Below are 23,698 nucleotides of genomic sequence, written 5' to 3'. Positions count from 1 at the left end.
GCGAGAGAGGGAACACAAGCAGGGGGAGTGGGAGAAGAAGAAGCAGGCTCATGGCGGAGGAGCCTGATGTGGGGCTCGATCCCAGAACACCGGGATCACGCCCTGAGCCGAAGGCAGACGCTTAACCGCTGTGCCACCCAGGCGCCCCAAGATCTACCATCTTTTTGTTTTGTCAGTTTATGCCGTGATCTTTGTTTAAACTCACTAATCACCAATGAAAGAACCCTTGTTATAATCACTGGCTGGCTTAGCTGGTGGAGCATGCAACTCTTGATCTCGAAGTCATGAGTTCAAGCCCCATCTTGGGTGGAGAGATTACTTTAAAAAAGTGGGGGGGCACCCAGGTGGCTCAGTTGGTTAAGCGTCTGCCTTAGGCTCAGGTCATGATCCCAGAGTCCCAGGATCGAGCCCCATGTTGGGCTCCCTGCTTAGCAAGGAGTCTGCTTCTCCTTCTGCAGCTCCCCTGCTTATGCATACGCACGCTGTCTTTCTCTCTCCCTCCCTCTCTTTTTGTGTCTCTGTCAAATAAATAAAAATCTGAAGTACCCTTATTAGACATATATCTGCCTACTTAATTTAAATTGAACACTTGTATTTTCCATCATATAATAATACATTTTTCTTTGTATTCTGTATTATCTAAAAATTTTATATAACCAATCACTGAGATTAAAGTTTAGCATTAACTTTAATGATACTAAAAGAAATTGTCATAACACCAAAACAGAAAAATTTTGAAAGATAAATACACACACACACACTGATGCACATACACAGAATACTTTCCTGGCTAATTGGCTATAAAGGCATATAAGAGGGGCGCCTGAGTGGCTCAGTCGTTAAGCGTCTGCCTTCGGCTCAGGGCGTGATCCTGGAGTTCTGGGATCAAGCCCCACGTCAAGCTCTCCCGCTGGGAGCCTGCTTCTTTCTTTCCCACTCCCCCTGCTTGTGTTCCCTCTCTCACTGGCTGTCTCTCTGTGTTAAATAAATAAATAAAATCTTTTAAAAAAATAAAAATAAAAAAATAAAGGCATATAAGAAAGTCCTTAAATAAACAAGGCTTATTCTTCCAGGAATTATGAGGCTGCGTACCTTGTATAAAGTGCAATCCTTTGTACTTACTAATATACTCACAGGTGAGTCTGTGTATTGATTGGTTCTTTCTTTAAATTCTTCACCTTATTTTCTCTTGAGTACTCATAGAAAGAATGATGACACTGAAGACTATTTTGTTTTTTATTCTTTTCTCCTTATTTCAATTTTAGAAATATTTAGTAATCAAAAGTATTCTATGTTAAAGTCTATTGATTTATACTAAGCTATGTTAGGAAATTACTTCCAATGTGTTTATACCAACAGGTTGGTGATAGTATTGTTCACAAAGCCAGAGAGACCTTGGAACGAGCTATTAAACTGGTGAATGATACCAAGAAATGGGGCGCTAGGGTTGTATATGGAGATACTGACAGGTAATGAACTTCCTGCTTTATAGTTGTCTTTTTACATCTCTTCAGATATTCATTTCAGTATTTGAAACGGCTTAAGGGTAATCCTTCCTAAAAACAGAGTTCTACTTAAGTCCTTCCCAGTCCTTCTGATCTTCTGATCCAGATTAGCTCAAGTCCTGAATTACCAGTTATGATCTTAAGAGACAGAAAATTTAAGTGTCCTGAGCCACAGACTTGTAGAGATTCCCATGGCGTCCCTACAGGTAGCAGGTAGATAGTGATGTGCAAAAATACTGTATGTAACAGGATCCAGTTTTTAAAGAAACTGCTTTTAATGTGAATGATTCCTCATATAACTGCAGCTCTATGAATTTAAATATATGTCTTAATTTTGAAAGATATCTGTCAAATCTGTGAGTGGTTAACTTTTCACTAGACCCCAAAATCGTTTTGACCTTCTACAAAAAGTGCATATAGGCAGATACAGTTTTCCATTTGATTCCAGAGGGCTCAGAGACTTCCTGAAGCCCATTATCCATGGACTGACAAAGGACAGGACTATCTCTGAGTCCTGAATTAATAACTTCAGCCTGGTTGCGTGCTTTAGTATTTATTAGGGCCCAGGTATTTATGTAACATCTTATTTTATGACTTATTAAAATTCTTCTAGAATATAGGTATTATGCAAATTTCTTAGAGTCTGATATTCTTTTCACATGGAAGGCTTAGTGTCATGGTGTGATCATGCTAAGAGCACTTGCCTCTGGAGCTCTGATTACTTTACAGCTCTGATCACTTTACCTTGAGCAGTAGGAGATAATGCTTCTAATCATTAAAAACAGCTTCTCGGTAATCTTTAAACAGCATTTAATCTTCTCCATTCTTTAATGCACATACCATCAGCATAATCATATTAATGCTGAATAAGACCTTACTCTAGCTGTTTCATTACTAACAAGTGGGGATACTTTCAAGTTATCCAGGTCCCGATTATCCATAGTCTCTACTCTTCCCCATCAAAAGCCACTCCTAAATTTGAGTGTTTCACTGCTTTGTAAAACCACTTCTGCTGAGTAGTCCAGCAAAATAAAAGTTACTAGAACATCATTTTGCACCTTGTTAGCAGAGCTCCTTGCAAAATATTTAGGGAAGAGGACAAAGTGAAGCCTTTAAATTGTTGAGTTTAATTCAGGGTCATACATGTCCATGGCTGATAACATACACAGAGAATCAGAAGTTGGCATGATTCCGATTGTAGTTATTTTGTTTGGCCTTTAAGATCTTTAAGAATTCAAACCAAAGAACACAGACTCATAGAATGTCAGAGTTGGAAGACAACTTCGGTGCTATTTAGGTCAGCATTTTCACACTGTTGGGAGGAACCATTACAGGCACATTCTCAGGTGCTGCCTAAAAAGTACGTTGTATGCACCTGATGAATTATTGAACACTACATCTGAAACTAAAAAAAAAAAAAAAAAAGATTTTTTTTAATAAATAAATAAATAATGATAATAAAAGCACATTTCCCTAAGAAACTTGTCTAAAATCCCCAACTAGTCAGCAGTGGAGCCATAAAGTAGTACTCAGTGTTTTTTGATTGCTAGCTGGTACTTTCTTATTAAGTCAGAATTCCTTACTAATTATTTTCTCTTATTATATTTACTTTTAACTTTTTTCTTTGAAAAGACAATAATGATAAAAGATTGAGAAACACTGCTTTAGGGATAATAGATAATGCTTGGGGAAGTGAAGAAGTTCTTAACTGAGAGTGAGGGGATCTGGATTCTCTTTTAGCTGTACTCCTGGCTGATTGCATGGTCATTAACAAAGTGCTTAGCCCCTCTGAAGCTCAGTTGCTTCATGATCAGAGTGGTGGGAATCTGATAGATGATGATGAAGGACCATTGCCTCCCTCCACTTCCAAGACTGCTGATTTTATGAATCTTGGGGTCTAGCTAAGGGAGATCAGTTATCAAAGTTACTCTGCTAGAAGGGTGTTTCTCTTTCTAGAGCAGTTATGCATTGTTGTCCATTTAGAAAATATAATAAACACACTGCATTTCTTTTTTTCAATTAAATGATTTTTTTATTAAAATATAATTGACATATAGTATTAGCTTCAGGTGTACAATACAGTGATCTGACAATTATATACATTATAAAATGCTCACCATGGTAAGTGTAGCTACCAACTGTCACCATACAAAGTTATTACAATGTTATTGACTAGTGGTTCAGGTATTTTGTAGAATAGTTGTTCTCAATCATATCTACTGCATCCTAGTAGGATATGACCTACTCCCAACAGTTATAAGAGTTCTCTAGAATCTCTTGGGTCAACTATACTCAAATAAATTTAAAAAATAAAAATTTTAATTTAAAAAAGAATCTCTCGGGAAATTCATCTGATTATAGTTGAGAAAGACCTTCTAAGTTATTCTAATATCCCCACTCACCCTCTACCATGTGAAAATCACTGCTCTATATGTGTACTTGGATCTCTCGACCCAAAGATAAATGTTATTTAACTAGATTAAAAGCACCAGTGTCAAACAAATTCATTTTAAAACCATCTCTTTTTGTAGGCTAGTCACCTCCATTCTGTTAAGTGACCTTCCATTAATCTTGGCCAGCTGTCTTGAAGCTTAGCTCCAGATAAAACTGGCCAAAACATAGATGGCCTCAAACCCACTAACTACTGGGTAAAATCTCATGTATATACCCTATAATAATAACTTTTAAGATACCAACTTCATAGAGGTATAATTTTTAATAAAAATGCACTATTTTTTAAAAAAAATGCACAGTGTATTGTTCAGTATATGCAGGTACAGATCCGTGTAACCAGTTACCACCTCAGTTAGGGTGCAGAACATTTCTATCAACGTAGAAAGTTCTCTTGTACCCCTTCACAGTCAATCCCTCACATTCATCTCTTACCACCAGGCAACCACTTATCTGATTCTATTACCACAGCTTAGTTTTTCCTGTCCTAGCGTTTTATAGAAATGTGTATATATATGCACTTAATTTCAAAGTGTCTTCATCATCATTGCACCTGACCATTTTAAGCATAGTGATCTTTTAAAAAACAAAAGTTTGGCAGTTACACCTCAAGTTAAACATACCTTAGCATATGACTCAACAATTCTACTCCTGGATATTTACATAAAGGAACTTTAAATTTAGGTCCACACAAAGACTTGATGCAAATGTTTATTGCAGCTTTATTTATAATAGTCCAAAACCACAAACAATCCAATTTTCCACCAAAGGGTGAATGAATAAACGTGGCATATCCATACAATGGAGTATTACTTAGCAATAAAAAGGAACCAGTTACTGTTACTTCAGAAACATGGATGAATCTCAAAAATAAGCTGAAAGAAGCCAGACATAAGAGAGCACATACCGTGTAGTTCCATTTATATAAAATTCTTGAAAAAAAAAAAAAAAAACTAATGTGTAGTAATTGAAAGCAGGTCTTGTGTTGCCTAGAGCCAGGAGTGGAAAATTATTACAAAGGAGTGCAAGGGAATTTTGGGGGGTGATGAAAATGTCCTTAGTTTTCTAAGGTATCATAGATTTAGTGGCTTAAACAACAGAGATTTATCTTCTCACGGTTCTGGAGGCTCAAAGTCCAAGATCAAGTGTTGGCAGATATGGTTTCTCTTGAAGCCTCTCTGTTTGGTTTGTAGGTATTCACCTTCTTTCTGTGTCCTCACATGATCTTTCCTTTGTTCACGTGCATCCCTGCTGTTCCTCTGTATATTCAAGTATTCTCTTATAAGGACACCAGTAACATTAGGCTCATCCTCACCACCCAATTTAGGGCCTCTTTTTAATTTAATCACCTCTTTAAAGGTCCTATCTCCCAGTATACTTACATTCTGAGGTACTGGGGTTAGGACTTCAACATATGAATTTTAGGAGGATACAGTTCAGCCCATAACAAGTCTATGCATTTGTCAACATTCATGGAACTGTACACTTTAGATGTATTCATTTTGTTATATACAAATTGTTATCTCAGTGAAGTTGCTTTTGAAAATAATCTTTCAAAAGGAAATTTTAAAATCTATTTTAAAAATAAAGCTATATTGGTGTAATCAGCATCAAATGGACCTAACAAAAAAAATATTATAGAAAGCATCAAATGGTTCAGAGTGTAGCCTTTAAAATTAATTTAGATTGAGACCATTTTTATTTTAAAGACCTTAAGTAATACTGAATACTCATTTTCTTAAGCTTTTCATATCAGACTCTTAAGTACTATCTCCAGTATTAGCAGAGAAAGCTTTTCCAAAGAAACCATCCAAATGACATTTTAAGTCCAATATAAAAACATTTAAGAAATATGAGATTGGTTTATGTGGCCCCAAGACTAGAAACAAGAATCTTAAGATCATGTTTCAAGATATTATCCATTTCTATTTAATATCTTTCCATTAAAATTATAAGTGAAGGGGCGCCTGGGTGGCTCAGTTAAGCATCCAACTCTTGATTTCAGCTCATGTCATGATCTCGGGGCCATGGGATCGAGCCTGCATCGGACTCCGTGCTTCAGTGTGGAGTCTGCTTGAGACTCTCTCCCCCTCTGCTCCTCCCCCTACTCTTGCTCACTCTCTCTTTCTCAAAATAAATAAATAATAAAATTTACCCAAAAAAGTATACAAGAAGATCAACTTTATAATCTCTTATTTAAATATATTTATTAGGTTTTATTTCTGTTGGTCACAGATTGTGCTATTATAAAGTTAACTGGATTATGTTAGAAAAAAATACCCAATACTTTCGTTTTTTTGTTTATTTTTTGAATATTTTTTGTATTGCAGTTATTTATATTAGAAATCCTTCCTTCTTGACCTGCATATACTGCTGTTAGAATTGTACATTAGAAATATCTTTCTGAAGTTCAGATTTGACAGTATCTTTCAAAAAATATTTTTAGTATATACCATTTACCCAGAAATTACACAGATAGAAATTTGTTCTAAGGATATAATCAGAGGTGTGCCAAATTATTATATATGAAATATTAGCCAAAAACTTCAGTAACCTAAATTTTCAATGATGGAGGTTTGGTTGAATTATAATATATCCATACATTGAAATACAGTACAACTGTTAAAATAACGTAAAAGAACTAAATGATGTGGGAAAATGTTAAGATGTACAACTAAATGGAAGGAGAAAGTTATCCAGCAATAATGATCTGTGATCCCAGATGAGAAGAGATTTACAGATATACCCAGAAAGGTTTGCAGTGCCTTTTTTCTGAATGGTATGATTAAGTGGCTGTTTTCTTCTTTATGCTTTATGTTTTCTAACATTTCTTCAGTAAACATATATTACAAAATATATGTGTGTCTTTTTTAAGTTGGCTGGTTCTGAAAGGAAATTTCCCCCCATATCACAAGTAAATTTTCCATTTCTTTATAATCATATTTTCTCTTATTTTATGACTGATGTAATTGTATGTCATATAAAGCCATTATTGTCTAGGAATGACCCAAGACCTTCTGGCAGCTCTGACACCTAAGCTGGTCTGTGTGTAGCCAAACTAGAAATATTAGATGTCCTAAAGATCTGTAGTAAGATACAAGGAAAGTATGGTAAAACAAGAAAGCTTAAATAGGAAGCAACTTAATAAGGAAGAGTAAGGGGGGGGTGGAGTTTTCTTTGGTATTAGAGTATTAGCCAGGAAGTTATTCTTGATGAAATTTTTTTGTTACAATGACTTCCTGGTTTTTAATCCTCTTAGTATGTTTGTGCTACTGAAAGGAGCCACTAAGGAGCAGTCTTTTAAGATTGGTCAGGAAATTGCCGAAGCTGTAACTGCTACCAATCCTAAACCAGTGAAACTGAAGTTTGAGAAGGTAAGAGAAATGTAATTAACACTAGTAATCAGGTATAAAATTCACATACCTTCTAGACATTTTGGACTTGCACAATACAGTCACAGTATATGGGTCTACAAAGTATTAAATTTAAAATATTTTCCCTTAGTTTTGTGCAATTTTCTCAAAAAAATTTTTAGTAATGTCTTTATATAAAGAAGTAAAAGATTGTTCCAGTTAACTATTGCTGTGTAACAGACCACCCCCAAACTTAACGGTGTGAAACAATCACCCTTTTTCTTAATAATGCTTACAGATTTTATGGGTCGGGAACTCAGAAAGGGTGCAGCAGAGATGGCATGTCCGCACTCCACAATGCTTAGGTCCTTAGCTGGGAAAACTTAGAAGCTGAAGGTGATCCAACAACAGCTAATGGCCGAAATCACCTAAAGCTTGCTCACTCTAATGTCCGGGGGTTGATGCTGGCTGCTGTTTGGAATATCAGCCGGGGCTGTCAGCTGAAAACACCTACACTTGGTCTTTCCCTGGGACTATGTGTTCTTCCTCACAGCATGATAGGGCTGAGTTCCAGGAATGATCATCCCAAAGAAAAACAGACAAAAGCTGTTTTGCTTTTTATGACCTTGTCTCAAAGTCACACAGCATCATAGCCTGTCTAGATTTAAGAGAGAACATAGACTCCCATCTCTTAATGGGAGGAATGTCAGAGTCACACTGTGAAGACCATGTAGGATGGCAGATATTATTTCTTTGGACAGTACAGTCTGCCATAAGGACCTTAGACTATTTTCATTTTACTTTAGATATCAAATATGTATTTAGTTTTTTCTATATAAAAGATACTAAGCTAGGAGAGGTGTGGCATGCAAAGCAGCATAAGACACCGTCCCACTCTAACAGCCAATAACCTAAAAGATTACAGATCTTTTATTTTAAACTTACAGAAAGTCTCATGAGAGCAGTCTCCCTACACACTGTAAGAGCACAAATAAAAGGAGGTATTATGTCCTCCTGGGCTGGATGGGGAGACTCCATGTATGAGGGAATACTGTTCTGTGTCTCAGAAAATGGTTAGACTTTTCAATAGGCAGTCATGGGGCTACAGTCATTCTGCATATTAGAAAATGGTATGTAGGAGGATATGGAGTTAGAAAGGGACAATATGGGAATATAGAGTACAGGGAGAGAAGTCTAGAAAATAAAGTTAAGACCAGATTTCAGAGTGTCTTGAATGCCAAACTAAAGTGTTTAAACTTGATTCAGAAAAGTTTATCAAACAAGAGCATGACATGATCAGAGCTGTGCGGGGAGGATTGTCCTCACAGTGGTATACAAGATGGATTGGGAGGACGTGAATCTCAAGATGGGGCACAATCTGTATAGCCTGAACTAGGGAAAATAAAGAACAATTCAAGAACTATCGAGAAAGATGGATGGGTAGGAGTTAGAAGGGGTTGATTTAAGAGAACAGGTGTGAAAAGGGTAAAAGTACCTACTTCAGAGCAAGAATTGTGCTGGAAGAGATTCAAAGAAGCCTCGGATATAGTATCTGCCCTGAAGAGTGAGCATCTAATTGGTGCATAGACGGGGAGAACAGCTAGAAAACGGTGAGAACGAGTGCTGTCCTAGAAGTAGACATACGGTGGACACTCACTCAACCCATCTGACAAAGTGAAGAGCATGACATGCTTAGAAAATAACACCAGACATGAAAATTTACCTGAAATACATCAGAGACCTAAGGTAAAAGCAAAAACTGCAAAACTTCTTGAATAAACATGAGTTAAGGATTATGATGTATATGTTCATGATGAATATTGGTCTGTAGTTTTTTTCTTGTATTTGGGACCAAAAAAAGGGCTAGTTTCATGAGTTGGAAATGTTGTATATAAGATTAGTATAATTATTTTTTTTCTTAAATGGTTAATGGAATTCACCAGTGAAGCTCTCTGGTCCTGACATTTTATTGGTGGGAGAGAACGGGAAGTCATAGATTTTTAATTACAAATTAAACATCTTTAATATATATTGAAATATTTAGGTTTTCTTATGTCAGTTTTGATAACTTGCAATTGTCAAGGAATTTGTCCCTTTCTCCTAGGTTGTCAGATTTATTGGCATGAATTATTTATACTTTCTGTATTCTTGACTTCTGTAAGATCTTTAGTGACATCCCTCCTTGATACTGATAATTTGTTTTTTTGTTTGTTTGTTTTTTTGCCTTGATCATCCAGCTAGAGGTTTTTCCTTTTACTGAACTTTATGAAGAACCATTTCATTAATTTCGACTCTTTATTATTTCCTTCCTTATACTTACTTTGGGTTTAGTTTGCTTTTCTTTTCCTGTCCTCTTAATGTGGAAGTTTGAATCATTGATATTAAATATTTTTAATGTAAGTATTTTAAGATATTTCCCTATAAGTACTACTTTAGCCTCAAATTTTGGTATCTTGTATTTTCATTATTATTCATTTGTTTCAATGATAAAGACCTGCCTAATGTCATTTAGATTTGTGTTAAGTCCAAATATTTAAGGATATTCCAGAAATCTTTTTATTATTTCTAATTTAATTCCATTGTGGTCAAAGAATACACTCTGTATGATTTTAATGCTTTTAAGTTTATTGAAATTTGTCCTTTGGTCCAGCATGTGGTCTTAGTGAATATTCCCATGTGACCTTAAAAGCTATCTGTATCCTGCTTATTGGAATGTCCTGTAAGTGTCACTTAGGTTAATAGTGCTGTTGTTGAAGCCTTCTATATTCCTAATGATTTTCTGTCCATTTCTAAGAGAGAGGTGCTAAAGTCTCCAAGTATAATCATGGTTTTGTCTGTTTCTTCCTTTTTGTTCTGCTATTTTTTACTTCATACATTTTGAAGTTTTCTTATTAGGTACATACACATTCAGGATTATGTATCTTCCTGACAAATTGATACTTTTTTCGATAATATTTCTTGTCTTGAAGCCTACTTTTTCTGACATTAATAGAACTACTCTAGCTTTGTTTTGATTAGTGTTAGCCTGTGTATCCTCTTTCATTTTTTAACCTTTCTATGTCCTTACATTTATTTATTGCTGTGTCTCACTTTTTGGTCAGATCCAATCTGATCACTTCTGCCTTTTAATTGGGATAAAGCTTGGGGACAGAGGAAAGGACCAATTTGGTAGCATTAAAAGGGGGTGGAGGGCACACAACCATTAATTTAGGGATTTATCCAGTAGATTAATCCATGCAAGGTTGTTCACTGGAACACTATTTGTAATAACCAAAGATTGGAAACATCGTAAATGACCCACAGTGTAGGTAACTAGTTACATAAATTGTGATACCCTCCCATAATGGACTACTATGTATCTACAAAATAAACTGAGCTTTCTGTACTAGGATGGAATGTTCTGCAAGATACATTATTTAAATGGAATAAGCAAAGTACAGAATAATATATATGGTAAGCTACCATCATGTGTTTAAGTATCTCTGGAAGGGTACACAGGAAATCAATAACAGAGGATGCCTCTAGGGCAGGGAAAGTAGAGGCAAAAGGACCAGGGCTTTTTGTTGTATTGTCTTTTAATTTTGTACTTGTAACTTTTAAATATGTAGGTGTTAAAGTAATTTTTAATTGTTTAAATCTGATTGATGAATTTTGAGAGAGCGGTGTCAGCTACAGTAGGGCCAAAATTTGATAGTGCAAACAAAGGAGTTGAGTGGTAAGGAAGTAAAGACAACTCATTTTGTGTGTTTCCCCTCTAAATATTGTATTATGAATTTAATTGGTGCTAAGCCATATTTAGATTTTGTGTGTGTGTGATTAATATTTGGTTAAAGACAGAAAAAGACATAAAAATAAGATATTCACGGTAGGGGAAAGTGGTTATTGAGAGGCACTTTGTTAATCCATTACAGGTATATTTGCCCTGTGTCTTACAAACAAAAAAGAGGTATGTGGGTTACATGTATGAAACACTGGAACAAAAGGACCCGGTATTTGATGCAAAAGGAATAGAAACAGTCAGAAGAGATTCCTGCCCTGCTGTTTCTAAGGTAAGCTTTACCTATCTTGTTTTCATCTTTAAGAAATAAGTCGCTAAAGAATCTGGTGGAGATCCTCAAGCACACGTCACTGTGGCCCTGCTCGCCTCTGTGACTGTGTATAACCACCAGTGGGGGACTATGTGATTTTTGAGAATTTTGTTTCTAAGGAAAACAACTTAATTTGATTTTAGTCCTGAGTTTCTGACTTCTTCCCACACCTTACCTTTTATCACAATTGCTAAAAAACAAATGAACTTGATAGGAAATTCTTATCACCTGGGGATGATAATATGTTATCATATGACAACACCCAAAACCTAGGGAGCAGGATAAAGAAACTAGCAACAGAATAATTTTATAAGTAATCCAGTCTAGATAAACTGAAATTTTATTTACTTGAATGATTAAATACAAGTTAGATTTTTGAACAGTGGCACCATAAATTGCCTAAATTTGTCAACCACAGTAATTTTAACCATAGTATTTTAGATTTTTTTCTTTACTCAGGCCCAGACTCCTTCTATAACAAACCAAAAATAAGTGGTATAAATGGAACAGTACTCCACACACTGATTTTTATAAGAGCATAAAAAGTGCAATATTGTTGTCAATGTCAGTATATTATGCTATATATATAATGTTATATGACTTTGAGATATTATTTAATACTAGTTTCTGAAGAGATATCATCCAGAGCATTCTTTCTCCAAGGGTAGAATTGTACTTAAGCCAAATTAGCAAACTAAGTGAGTAAATATGTATTAGTTCCAGTATTTATAATAAGATACAGAACTTTAACCTAGAACTAATTTAAATTCAATCCACTACATAAGTCTACTGCATGTCAGAAATATTTCCAGCATAGAAAATTCCATCACAATTAATATATATTCGTTGACATTATGAAAAAGCAAAAGCCTGATTTTGATTTCACTGCTTGGTGATAGGACACTTAAACTTCTGTCTGTTCACCTGAGTCTGTAACAGGGAAATAAGAAACAAAACATGAAATTATGTCTGGCTTCTTGTGCTTAAGTGTTTCATGTTACTCATTACATAGCAAATGTTCTATTTGCATGTTATTTCAATAGGATTCTCCTCAAACTACTGTTTTTAGAAATAGCAAGCTATATAAGATCTCCAAAATATTTTCCAATTTTTAATAATTTTTATTATCCAGTTACTGTAAATAGCAGATTGTGTAGGTAGATGGGCAAATTACTCAGTAGTTACATAATTGAAAATATAACAATGATGAAATGTACTGGGGGATATTTTTATAAGCGTATCTTTTTTTTTCTTTTTTTAAGATACTTGAGCGTTCTCTAAAGCTGCTATTTGAAACAAGAGATATAAGTTTAATTAAACAATATGTTCAGCGACAATGTATGAAGCTTCTGGAAGGAAAAGCCAGCATCCAAGATTTTATCTTTGCCAAGGAATACAGAGGAAGTTTCTCTTACAAACCTGGAGCTTGTGTGCCAGCCCTTGAACTTACAAGGTAATGATACACACAACAGAACTCTCAGTACCTAGCAAGTGTAGTCCTGGGATTCTGAATGGTTTGGAATAGATGAAAAGACAGCTAGTCCACAGGCACACAGTTCTTTCACCTGCCCAGATGAAGCCTCAGTAAAGGTAAATAGATGCTCTCCCATACTTTGTAAGCTCTGAAAAGGAAGAAGGAATTTCTCTTTTGGGCTTCCTTTGAGAAACTACATTCCGTGAAATTATAATCTGGTACAGAGCTTGAATTGTTTTTCCACATCAAAATCACTAGGTAGTCCTTAATATGGGTCTACTAAAGCACTTAGATGGTATCATTCTAAAATCAGGTCATCTAACCAGCTAAATTTTCTCTTCTCTTTCACTGTTAGATTTATGATAGTTCTTACCCTTTGGAGATAGAAAACATTTTAAGCTAGTTGATATCTGGCAACTCATGTTGTTTTTCAGGTAGCAATGATTTATAGTGTACATTTGTTTGTTTTCTTTAAAGACTTTATTTATTTGAGAAAGAGAGTGTATGAGCAGTGGGGTGAGGAAGGGCAGAGAGAGGGAGAAGCAGGTTCCCAGCTGAGCAGGGAGCCCGAAGTGGGCCTCGAGCCCAGGACCCCTGAGATCATGACCTGAGCCAAAGGTAGACGTTTAACTGACTGAGCCCCACCCAGGTACCCATACGGAGTAAGTTTTAAACTCTTATATTATGTCTGCATGGTGCTCATTAAGTCAAGTGTATCTAGCTCTCAAAAAAGTTGTAACTCTGGGGCTCCTGGATGGCTCAGATGGTTGGGCATCTGCCTTCAACTCAGGTCATGATCTCCAAGTCCTGGGATTGAGCCCCATGTTGGGCTCCTGGCTCAGCCAGGAGTCAGCTTCTCCCTCTCCTCCCTGCTCATGTTCTCTCTCTCCCCCAATGAATAAATTTTAAAAAATCTTAAAAAAAAAAAAAAAGTTGTAACCCTAACATAAAGGTACCCCTTATATTCTCATGCTTTCATAATTGTTTCTCACTTGATTTTCTGGTAAGATGCCTTCCGTAACAGTTTTTGATTGAATATTTATGTGGACTTAATAGGAAAATGCTTACTTACGATCGGCGCTCTGAGCCTCGAGTTGGAGAGCGAGTGCCGTATGTCATCATTTATGGGACCCCCGGAGTACCACTTATCCAGCTCGTGAGGCGCCCAGTGGAAGTGCTGCAGGACCCGACTCTGAGACTGAACGCCACTTACTATATCACCAAGCAAATCCTGCCACCCCTGGCGAGAATCTTCTCACTTATTGGTATTGATGTCTTCAACTGGTATCATGAATTACCAAGGGTAAGCCTACCAAATACTATACCTAGGCTATGACCATAGAGAGAATTCACTTGCAATTTCCAGTAGAACTAAAGATTTTATTCATGTGCTGTAAGAGGCAACACAGATACTGTGTTATCCTAAACTGGCAAAGGTGCCATAGTCTTCTGGTTTCCTAAAAGAAACTCTTAAGTTTTCTACAAACACCTTCCTGGCTTCTGTCACATTGGCCAAATTATAGGATATTAAAATAAATTCTGCAACTATTTCTCAGTGGTAAACACTTAACTAAAAAATAACTCATAATAAACCAGCTAATAAAAAGTAAATGAAGGAGGGGCGCCTGGGTGGCACAGCGGTTAAGCGCCTGCCTTCGGCTCAGGGCGTGATCCCGGCGTTATGGGATCAAGCCCCACATCAGGCTCCTCCACTATGAGCCTGCTTCTTCCTCTCCCACTCCCCCTGCTTGTGTTCCCTCTCTCGCTGGCTATCTCTGTTAAATAAATAAATAAAATCTTAAAAAAAAAAAAAAAGTAAATGAAGGAGAGCAAAAATTCCTTCAAAATGGGTGTTTAAGAAATGTATATAGTATCTAGACATAGTGCTGAAGAAATGAGACTAATGTTAAAAGAGCATTATACTAAAGCAAAACCTGGAACTTGGAATCTTGGCCAAGGAAGTTTTGCTTGAACTCTTAGTTAACTCACTGGCAGCCTGAAGGAGTGATCTGGGATCGGATAATCATCTGGGAGACATGAGGCTTGGAGAGGAGCGGTTTTTATCTACTGTTCAGAATTGGATCTGCTCAGTCATTTGCTGTTACCTCAGACACGAAAGACTGATGGTATTCAGGCAAACCAGTAAAAGTTGATCCTCAGATTACTTTTAATTTCTCAACAAGCACGTATGGCCTCAAGGAAAAGAATAAGCTAGGAAACGGAGGTTGTAGCTGTGAGGCCGCCATCTGTCATGCTGTGTCCTGCTCTGCACAGAGGGCGAGGATGACTTTTCATTTCATCAGCAAGAATGTTAAACCAGTGGCATTTGTAAGAGGCTGACCTAATATAACTTTTATGCATAGTGATTAAAAGATACCAGGAGAAGACCAAGGGTATAATAACAAGATGATAATGTTATTTCAGTGTCAAAAGAGTACCAGAAGGCTGATCTTTGAAACCAGTATTAACTTCCAATGAAGAATGCTTAGGTGACACATATCTAATTACATTTGGAATGCTCCAGGCTTACTCTTGCTTGAATTTTACACACTACTGCCTAACAGGTTATTTTTAACCTTCTGCTTGCCTTGTTTCCCTGGCCCAGTTGTGTAGCCTTAAACTGTATCTACTCTCCACCTGGATTTTTTCCATTGTCCTCTCTCGTCTCCAGGGTCCTGTATGATCTCATAAATCTGTATATCTCAACCAAAAAAACTCAGTGACAGGAGACCATTTTTTCCCAAAAGAAGAAAAAAATTATTTATTTTATATATATATATATATATAATCTGATGATACTAACATGTAAGTTCTGTGAAAGGAAGGATTTTGTTCATTAAGTTTACTTTAATTCCAGTATAGTTAACAATACATTGTTCCTTTAGATTCAGGTGTACAGGATAGTGATTAGGCAATTCTGTCCATTACTCAGTGCTTATCATGAGGTACATAAGTGTACTCTTTAATCCCCATCACCCACTTCTCTCAGCCCACCTCCCTGAGACTTATTTCTGAATTGATGTTTTTATAGATCCAGAAAGCAGCCTCTCGAAGTGAACCTGAAGGGCGAAAAGGCACTATCTCACAGTATTTCACCACTTTACACTGCCCCGTGTGTGATGACGTCACTCAGCACGGCATCTGTGGTAAATGTCGGAGCCAGCCTCAGCACGTTGCAGTCATCCTCAACCAAGAAATTCGAGAATTGGAACGTAAACAGGAACAACTTGTGAAGGTATGACCTTGTTAGATAGACCCAGAATCCCAAGCAATCTGATTCTTTAGGAAAATGTCATCAATACATGAGATCTGGGTGAAAAGTAGACTAAAGATTCTAAGTTGATAAACTTTACAACACCAAAAATATCATAATTGAACTAAATTATTTAAAGATGGCCTGTTTTGGATACTAACCCTTTATCAGATATGTCATTTGCAAATATCTTCTTCCATTCCATAGGTTGTCTTTTAGTTTTGTTGATTGTAGTTCTAGGTTTTAATAAACACAATACACAATCGCATAAAAACAAAAAATAAGTTATGAAACAATCTTCTTCTATCCAATTTCTTTTATAATATGTATTTTTTAAAAGGAAGTACCAATTTCTCTACCATATCTACAAACCATTCTCATAAAAATCCGGTTGTCTAGAGAATTGCTAATAAACTTGGAAGGCTCACAGTTCTAAGAGTCCAGATAGAAAAGAGTTAACATGATTGAGTCTTAATCTATGCCAGAGAACGCTTACGAATGAGTAAACAGTCACAGAGGGGGTTTTTCAAATTTGGGAATTGTAGCAGAAATTAACAACAGAAATCTCTTGAAATAAGTTGGAAAGTGAAATCTGAAGAAAAATTATCTAGCACATTTTTAAAAGACAAAGTAGTATATTTCTTAAAGGAATGATTGTATCTTATACCATCATATTTCGTGTTACATTTTTAGCTTTCAGGCTAGAGAAAACAATTTTGGAGTGGAGTTTGTTTTGTCTTGTTTTAGAAGAGCAATATATGAAGTTATTGAAATGTTTGAAAACCAACCAAATAATTAAGAGGTAGGTAGTGTGATTTAGTGGAAAATGAATCATGCTGATATTAAAGACATCAGGACTCTAGTCTGGACTTCATAATATTGGCCTTGTCCTTTGGCCTGTTTTATCAGAATGCTCTTTTATAGGCCCCATCTAGCTCTGACGTTGTAAATTCTCTATACAATCATTCCTCACGGTCCGAAAGTAATCCAAACCAGGATGTGATGCCAGGCTCTGCACCTTGTCCTCAAGGTAAAGCAGCTATTGCATCAAGCCCGAGTATCAGTCCACAATCTCAGTAAAACTCAGCTGCCATGAAAGTGAACAGGGAGAGAGAAGGCTCTTAAAGAATCTGAATATTATTTAAAGATGATTAAGGGTTGATAAAGCACAGACTGTTTCCTCTGCGCCATTTTAACTGCTACAGTTAAATTCCTGAGAGCACAGCCAGTCATCCAGAAGCCATTAACTAGGTCTCATTAAGGATGCGAGAATTGTAAAGCTATGATTATTTTGATGCAACCACAGAAGCCCAGCTTGTTGAAATAAGGGGTGGAGAGGGAGAGGGAAAAATCAACTTAAGTGGTTCTTAAATACCCTCACTTTTCTCCTTCCCTTGTGTTATCATCGGTCCTCTCTCCCCTAAGCTCCTGCACCAGCCTCCTACCACCTGCCAGTGTCTTTTTTTTTAAGATCGATTGATTTATTTGAGAGAGAGCGCGCATGAGCGAGCGGGGTGAGGAGCACAGGGCAGAGGGAGGAGGAGAGAAGCCTGACACGGGGCTCCATCTCACAGCCCTGAGATCTCGACCTGAGCCGAAATCAGCGCCCCTGTCTCCATTCGTAACACTAGCGAGAATTCTATTTCAAAAGTACAAGTCTGGTGCTTTCTCCTTCTCTCTGGTAAAATGCAGACTCCTTCGGTATGCTTTGTCAGTCTGTCTCCATTCGGGCCCCCACCTGCTGCCTCTGTCAGCGTGCTTACCCTTCTCCCTAGTACGCTGCCCCTTCCATGCATACCTTACTGAACTGTCAGGTCCGTGAGGCACTTGGATTTCTCCCCTATTCTGGCCTTTAAAAATTCTATTCCTTCTGTATGGAATGCTTTCCTCTACCACCATTAATAATCATCTTCAGGGAATCAGTTTAAACCCCTAGATCCAGTGAAGCCTTCCCTGCGATTATGTGTATGTCCGTCCTCCCCCCCGCCCCCGCCAGAAAGCTGGTGAGCCCAGTGAGGATAGAGGCCCTGCCGTTCTCTCTCTGCTGAGACGGCTGTGCCGGAGCAGAGTCCAGCCCGTGGTGGCGGTCCGTAAAAATTGAAATGCACAAGGGAAGCAGCAATATGTCACTGGAGTGATGACCAACCAATTTTCAGCCACTTTGTATTAGTTTCACGGTTCTAGTCGGTGCAACCAATGAAGTCACTGGGTGTTCCCAGCTTCTGTTTTGTAAATTGCTTCCCTAGTGATAGCAACCAGTCTTCATAGAAAATTCTCTCATTGGCTTCTATTACAAGGTGCAAATGTGAGCAGGGCCTCCAGAGCTGCACTGAAGTCAAAGGCTGTGATTGGTCTCTTCCCCAGACCTTCCTATCTTCTGCCCTCAGGAACACACCCCACACTAGTTGGTGCCATCGATTTAACTAGAACCCTCGGTCAATGTTAGGTCTTGTTTCATATAGAAATACAGTTTAAAAGAAGGGATACTGTTTAAGGGTGGTTCATCATCTTTCAAAAGATATTTTAAGCTTCAAAGGTTTTTTTAAAGAGAATTAAAATGTGTGTCTATCTGTAGGAATTTTCATAAAGCGGAAATTATAGAAGATATAATAGAAATAACAGTAATAGATTTTCATATGCTTCTCAGCCCAAGAATAATCAAGTTATCAAGGAAGTACGGTTATAGAAGATGTAAACATAAGGTAGACCTTATGATTGTATATCAGACTCTGAAACCCAATATTATAGAATACACCTTTTTTCAAGCGTTACAGAATGTTAAAAAAATTGACCCTATCTTAGTCTGTAAAGAAAGCATTAAAAAGGAGTGGCTGGGTGGCTCAGTCGGTTAAGCGTCTGCCTTCGGCTCAGGTCATGATCCCAGGGTCTTAGGATCGAGCCCCACATTGGGCCCCTGTTCAGCAGGGAGTCTGCTTCTCCCCTCTCTCTGCCCCTGCCCCCACTCATGCTCGCTTGCTCTCTCAGATAAATTTCAAGAAGTTAGAAATATTAGACATTTTATCAATACAATGCTATTATAAAGCTACTAATTCATTATAAACTCAGAAAACAAGATCATTCCACTTGGAAATTTTAACTCTCAAACACTATGTAAGATTCTAGACAGCCACAGCAGAGCTCAGAGAAAAATTCATCACCTTAAACACTTTAATAAACATGAAAGAGTGAAAATGACTGAAATAAACATCTGATTGAAAATTTTTGAGAAAATAAGAAAGCCAAAGGATAGCAAAAAGAAAGAAAGACTAAAGCATTTTTTTTTAACGTCTGCCTCCTTATGAGCTAAAAAGTTAAGTATCCAGGTTTCAAGTTTTAAACATAAGCTGAATTGAGCTATAGTGCTCCAGCGTTTAAATCACCAGTAATGGATCTTGAAACTAAAAATTGAGTTAAATTTAAAGAGGCAAGTAATTCCATCCTGGCTTATTCATCAGACAGGCACAGAGAGTGCATGAATATTGATCAGGTTGCCCAGCCCCTGACTACGGCTGCAGCACACGTAGCTGTGATACAGAAGCTCTGTATTTGGGAAGACCTGGGAGTCTCCGGCAAGACTCCTTAGTGAAGGGTTCCTAGTAGAGCAGCGTCCTTGGTCTTCAGAGAGCACACTGAGGAAGTACAGTTGCCTGGACAGTATCTTCGTACTGGGGACAGTAACCAGTGTGATCAGGGAAACATGCCCTTCAGTTGACTGGAGATATTGGGGCAAAGAACAAAAATGTTGAGACGTTTCTAAAACAGAAGCTCTTTGAGGTACAGATCAGAGACTTGACTGACGCAGTTTGACTTCTCTCAGAAGAGCACCCAGAGCTGGGGCGGCTGTTCGGCGTCCGTTGTGTAAGTCACGTGGATGTGCTAAACAGAATCCAGCATTTACTTGACCCTTGGGTCCACATTTAATAGCTTTTGTAATTTTTTGATGTTTTTCATGTTTTATAATCTTTTTAACAATATTATATGTGAGATTTTGTTTAAAATCTGATCATTGTATTAAGACATTATAATGCTTCTCCTCTGTTAAAAATTGCCTTATTAAACATCAGAATCACCTGGGGGCCCTAAAAAGTACACATCCTTAGGCTCTTTCACCCGGAGATTCTGATTCATTGGTCTGGGATGGGGCTCGGGTGTTAGGATACTTTTAAGCTCATGTATAGCAAGGTAATAGGACTACTGGTCTAGACTACTTCTTTCTCATTAATATCTTTTGATTTCTCTTCTGGAATGAGAAAATGGATCACTTTTTTATTGGCATCTAAAAAGATAAATCTGAGTAATTTAAAAAAATAAGAGTGTAGCGCATGGAAAAGACAGTCTTTAATGGTAATCGGGCACCTTATAGTGGATCTTAATACACCATTGACCTTTAAACAACATAGGGGTTGGGGTAACTACCCCCCCCCCCAAAAATCTACGTAGGTATTTTGTCCAAAAACTTAGTTACTAATAGCCCCGTGTTGACCAGAAGCCTTGCTGGTAACAAAGTTAACACCTGTTCTGTATGTTACGTGGATAATATACTGTATCCTTAAACTAAGCTAGAGAAAAAAATCATGTTAGAGAAACACTTTTTTCTCTAGCTTCCTTTATTGTAAGAATTTTATAGTAGTGTGCTGTGAGTTGATTGAAAAAAAAAATCCATATATAAGTGGACCTGTGCAGTTCAAATCCATGTTGTTCAAGGGTCACCTGTAATATCCATTAGGGTAGGCTATGCTTCAGAGATGAGATGAAAATTAATTAAACTTTCTGTAATGTATTCTCATATGTCTGCCAGCAATCTATGGTGGGTCAGAGAGGAGGGATTGTAAATTTGCTGTTAACACATATACGTAGGGACTTTCCTATTGTTTCATGTATTCCTCTTATACTTTCAGATATGCAAGAACTGTACAGGGTGCTTTGATCGACACATCCCGTGTGTTTCTCTGAACTGCCCAGTACTTTTCAAACTCTCCCGAGTAAATAGAGAATTATCCAAGGCACCATATCTCCGGCAATTACTAGACCAGTTTTAAATTGTCAATATCACAGAATTCCAGGTGCTATTTTTTTTTTCAGTGTTTACCACTAAACTGTTGTGCATGGTGCTTTCTCAACTTTCATCAAGTTTGTTCACTGTCTATTATCTGAAGACTATGAAGGCTTTTATGCTAACTGAATTAAAACTGTACTTGTTGCTCTCTGAAGTAGCTCACTTCTTACAATGTACAAATTCTTCATCCTTTTATAATGTATGTGTTGAATTTGCTCCAGTATGTGTAACATCTTGTAAATCCATTTGAGTAGATGATATTTACTTCCCTGTGGAAGGAGCACTGAAAACCTCTTTAAAAAAAAAAAAAAAAAAAAAAACATTCGTGTGTTTTCCTTGAACTGTCTGTATCAAGACGTGTTACTTAGAGATACTCATTCACTTTATAATTTTGACTGCGAAATATTTTGTAAATACACTTTTTTACTTTTCAAACAACTGAGTAAAATAATGTGCAATGAATTTTATACAAATGATTTTCAAGTTGTTAGGTATAGTTCCTCTAGGTTTTGCTTGACTCAGAGTAGAGGTGTTATTTTGATCAAACTGTGCAAACAATAGTACCATGTGTAGCATTTTGAAATGTTATTTTCTAAAACCGCTGTCTTGCTTTAGCTATTCCTGGGGCATTGTGAGGAACTGTGCAAAGACATTTTTGTTACAAACCTGTGGGCCTGTTGCAATACTTTAAAAATAAAAAATTTTATTCCATTTTTGCTTGTTTTGTATAGACATTTCTATTGCTTCTAAATATGCTTAAAATATTTTCTTTCCTTATGTACTGTACAGTTAATCTTATTTGCCATCATCTTGAACACAAAATGTGTATTTAGAATATTTGTATAACTGTATAAAATGAAAAAGGAATTATGTGGTCAGTGCATTGTTTTCTAAACTGGAAATCATTTTGTTTTAAAAGTTAATGGAAACCATATTAAAGTTGAATAAAATATGAAATATGGCTGTGTGATTTTATCTTGCTATAAATGGTATTATCTTCATCTGTTTTATAAGCCTCTGCTGGTTACGTCTTACCCTACTCTTCTCTGAACTTTAATGCGGTCAGTTTAATTCATTGTTACATCACAGTTGATACTGCAAACTCCCTCACCCAAAACTTGAGGATTAAAAAAAAAAAAGTGGCAGCAAAAGTAGTCTAGAAAAAATTCAGCACTCATCCTTTTATAGTTATAAGAATCTACATGTTAGTAGAGTTTCTGTGTACGCTTTCTTTTAGATACAATTAATCATGAAGCCAGGACTTTCCAGAGGGAAAGCAGTAATTACACTATTCCTTTTTTTTTAATTAATTGCCAATTTTTTCAATAGAAAACAATTCTTATTTTAACATAGAAAGCTCATCTGGTTGGTTGTATGCCAGAACTATGTCTTCCATTGCCAAATCAGGACTTCCAAATACTGGGGGAGTCGTTTCTAAAAATGGGATGGTACGTATGGACTCACAGAGCTACAAATCATGGTTCTGCACGTACTTCCCCTAAGCTCTGAGGAGATGAACCCCACTTTGAGGGATTTTTTTCTTTGGGAGGCTGGCGCTGGCCCTCAGAATTGGGATTCTGTTACCCTTGCATGGCAGTCATCGGTAAACTTTTCTGTTGGTCTTTTCTAAGTTCTGTGCTGGCAGGATTCCCACTTACATCAGCTTTCCCCTCGTAACCAGATGCGGTGTGCTCAACTGTTCCCACGCTCTTTCTCATTGAACACAGCCAAACTCAGCAATGGTCATCAAACCACGAGTACCCAAAACTGGCTCCATTTTACGCTCTTCCCTTCTCTCTGGTTCGCTTTTCCGTAGGAAGTACGTCCGTGGAACACCGTCCTCAGAGGCTGCAGCTTCACTGCCTCTTACTGAGATTCCTTTGCTGTTCAGTAACTGTCACCTGTGTTGAAACTTGGACTTACCAAAAAAAATATTTTGCAAGAAGCTTGTAGCATACTTTCATAATCCTTTTCCCTGCCTTTTCAAAACTATGAATCAGCTATTAATAGTTTTGTCTTTCACCCAGGCCACAAAAAGAAAAACTATTTCTAAGTAATGCTGGAGAGATAATGTCATTAAACATCCCCTTAAGTTTGTTAAAACATCATTTTCTCTCATTCTGCCTACTTCCCACCGGTGCCTTTCCCCACATGTAAAGTATTAACAGACGCTACTAGAAACTGTCTCTGTCCCACACCCACAGAAGTCCCAGTCAATGGTGGGAATCAGGCAAATGCTGAACTTGTCATACTCAGTTCTGTACGAACTTCAATTTTCTGTGTGAAGAAGGCCAATACATTGGGGAAAACATAAAAATGTGCACACACAGCAGTTACAGAATGTTTAGAGGGATTAGTCCTGTGAGGGCTGGAGCAGGCCGCGCAGGGAGTCGGTGGACTCTTCAGCCCTGCCCACAGTCACAGGCCCCTCGCCATGCGTCTCACAAGGTGCACAGTCCCCGCCATCAAACGCGCTGCCCTGAAGACCTAAGATTCTCTTGCAGGGCTAGAGTTTATG

At 37.3% G+C, this 23,698-nt stretch overlaps 1 protein-coding gene across 1 annotated transcript in view; it reads left to right on the top strand.

Moving 5' to 3' along the window:
• The window catches only part of REV3L (REV3 like, DNA directed polymerase zeta catalytic subunit), a 169,574-nt gene extending 147,279 nt beyond the window's left edge, over nt 1-22,295 (top strand). Inside the window, exons 26-32 of the mRNA XM_040627642.1 lie at nt 1,360-1,469; nt 7,216-7,330; nt 11,221-11,358; nt 12,660-12,850; nt 13,928-14,174; nt 15,903-16,106; nt 21,023-22,295. Coding sequence (XP_040483576.1) covers nt 1,360-1,469; nt 7,216-7,330; nt 11,221-11,358; nt 12,660-12,850; nt 13,928-14,174; nt 15,903-16,106; nt 21,023-21,163 — 1,146 coding nt within the window. The 3' untranslated portion in view covers nt 21,164-22,295. The remainder of the gene's footprint in view (nt 1-1,359; nt 1,470-7,215; nt 7,331-11,220; nt 11,359-12,659; nt 12,851-13,927; nt 14,175-15,902; nt 16,107-21,022) is intronic.
• The last annotated feature ends 1,403 nt before the right edge of the window (nt 22,296-23,698 follow it).

The sequence above is a fragment of the Ursus maritimus genome, unplaced genomic scaffold, assembly GCF_017311325.1.
Source record: "Ursus maritimus isolate PB19 unplaced genomic scaffold, ASM1731132v1 scaffold_13, whole genome shotgun sequence".
Lineage (NCBI taxonomy): Eukaryota > Metazoa > Chordata > Mammalia > Carnivora > Ursidae > Ursus > Ursus maritimus.
The sequence above is the reverse complement of the archived record's forward strand: the minus strand, read 5'-3'. Positions and strand labels throughout refer to the sequence as shown.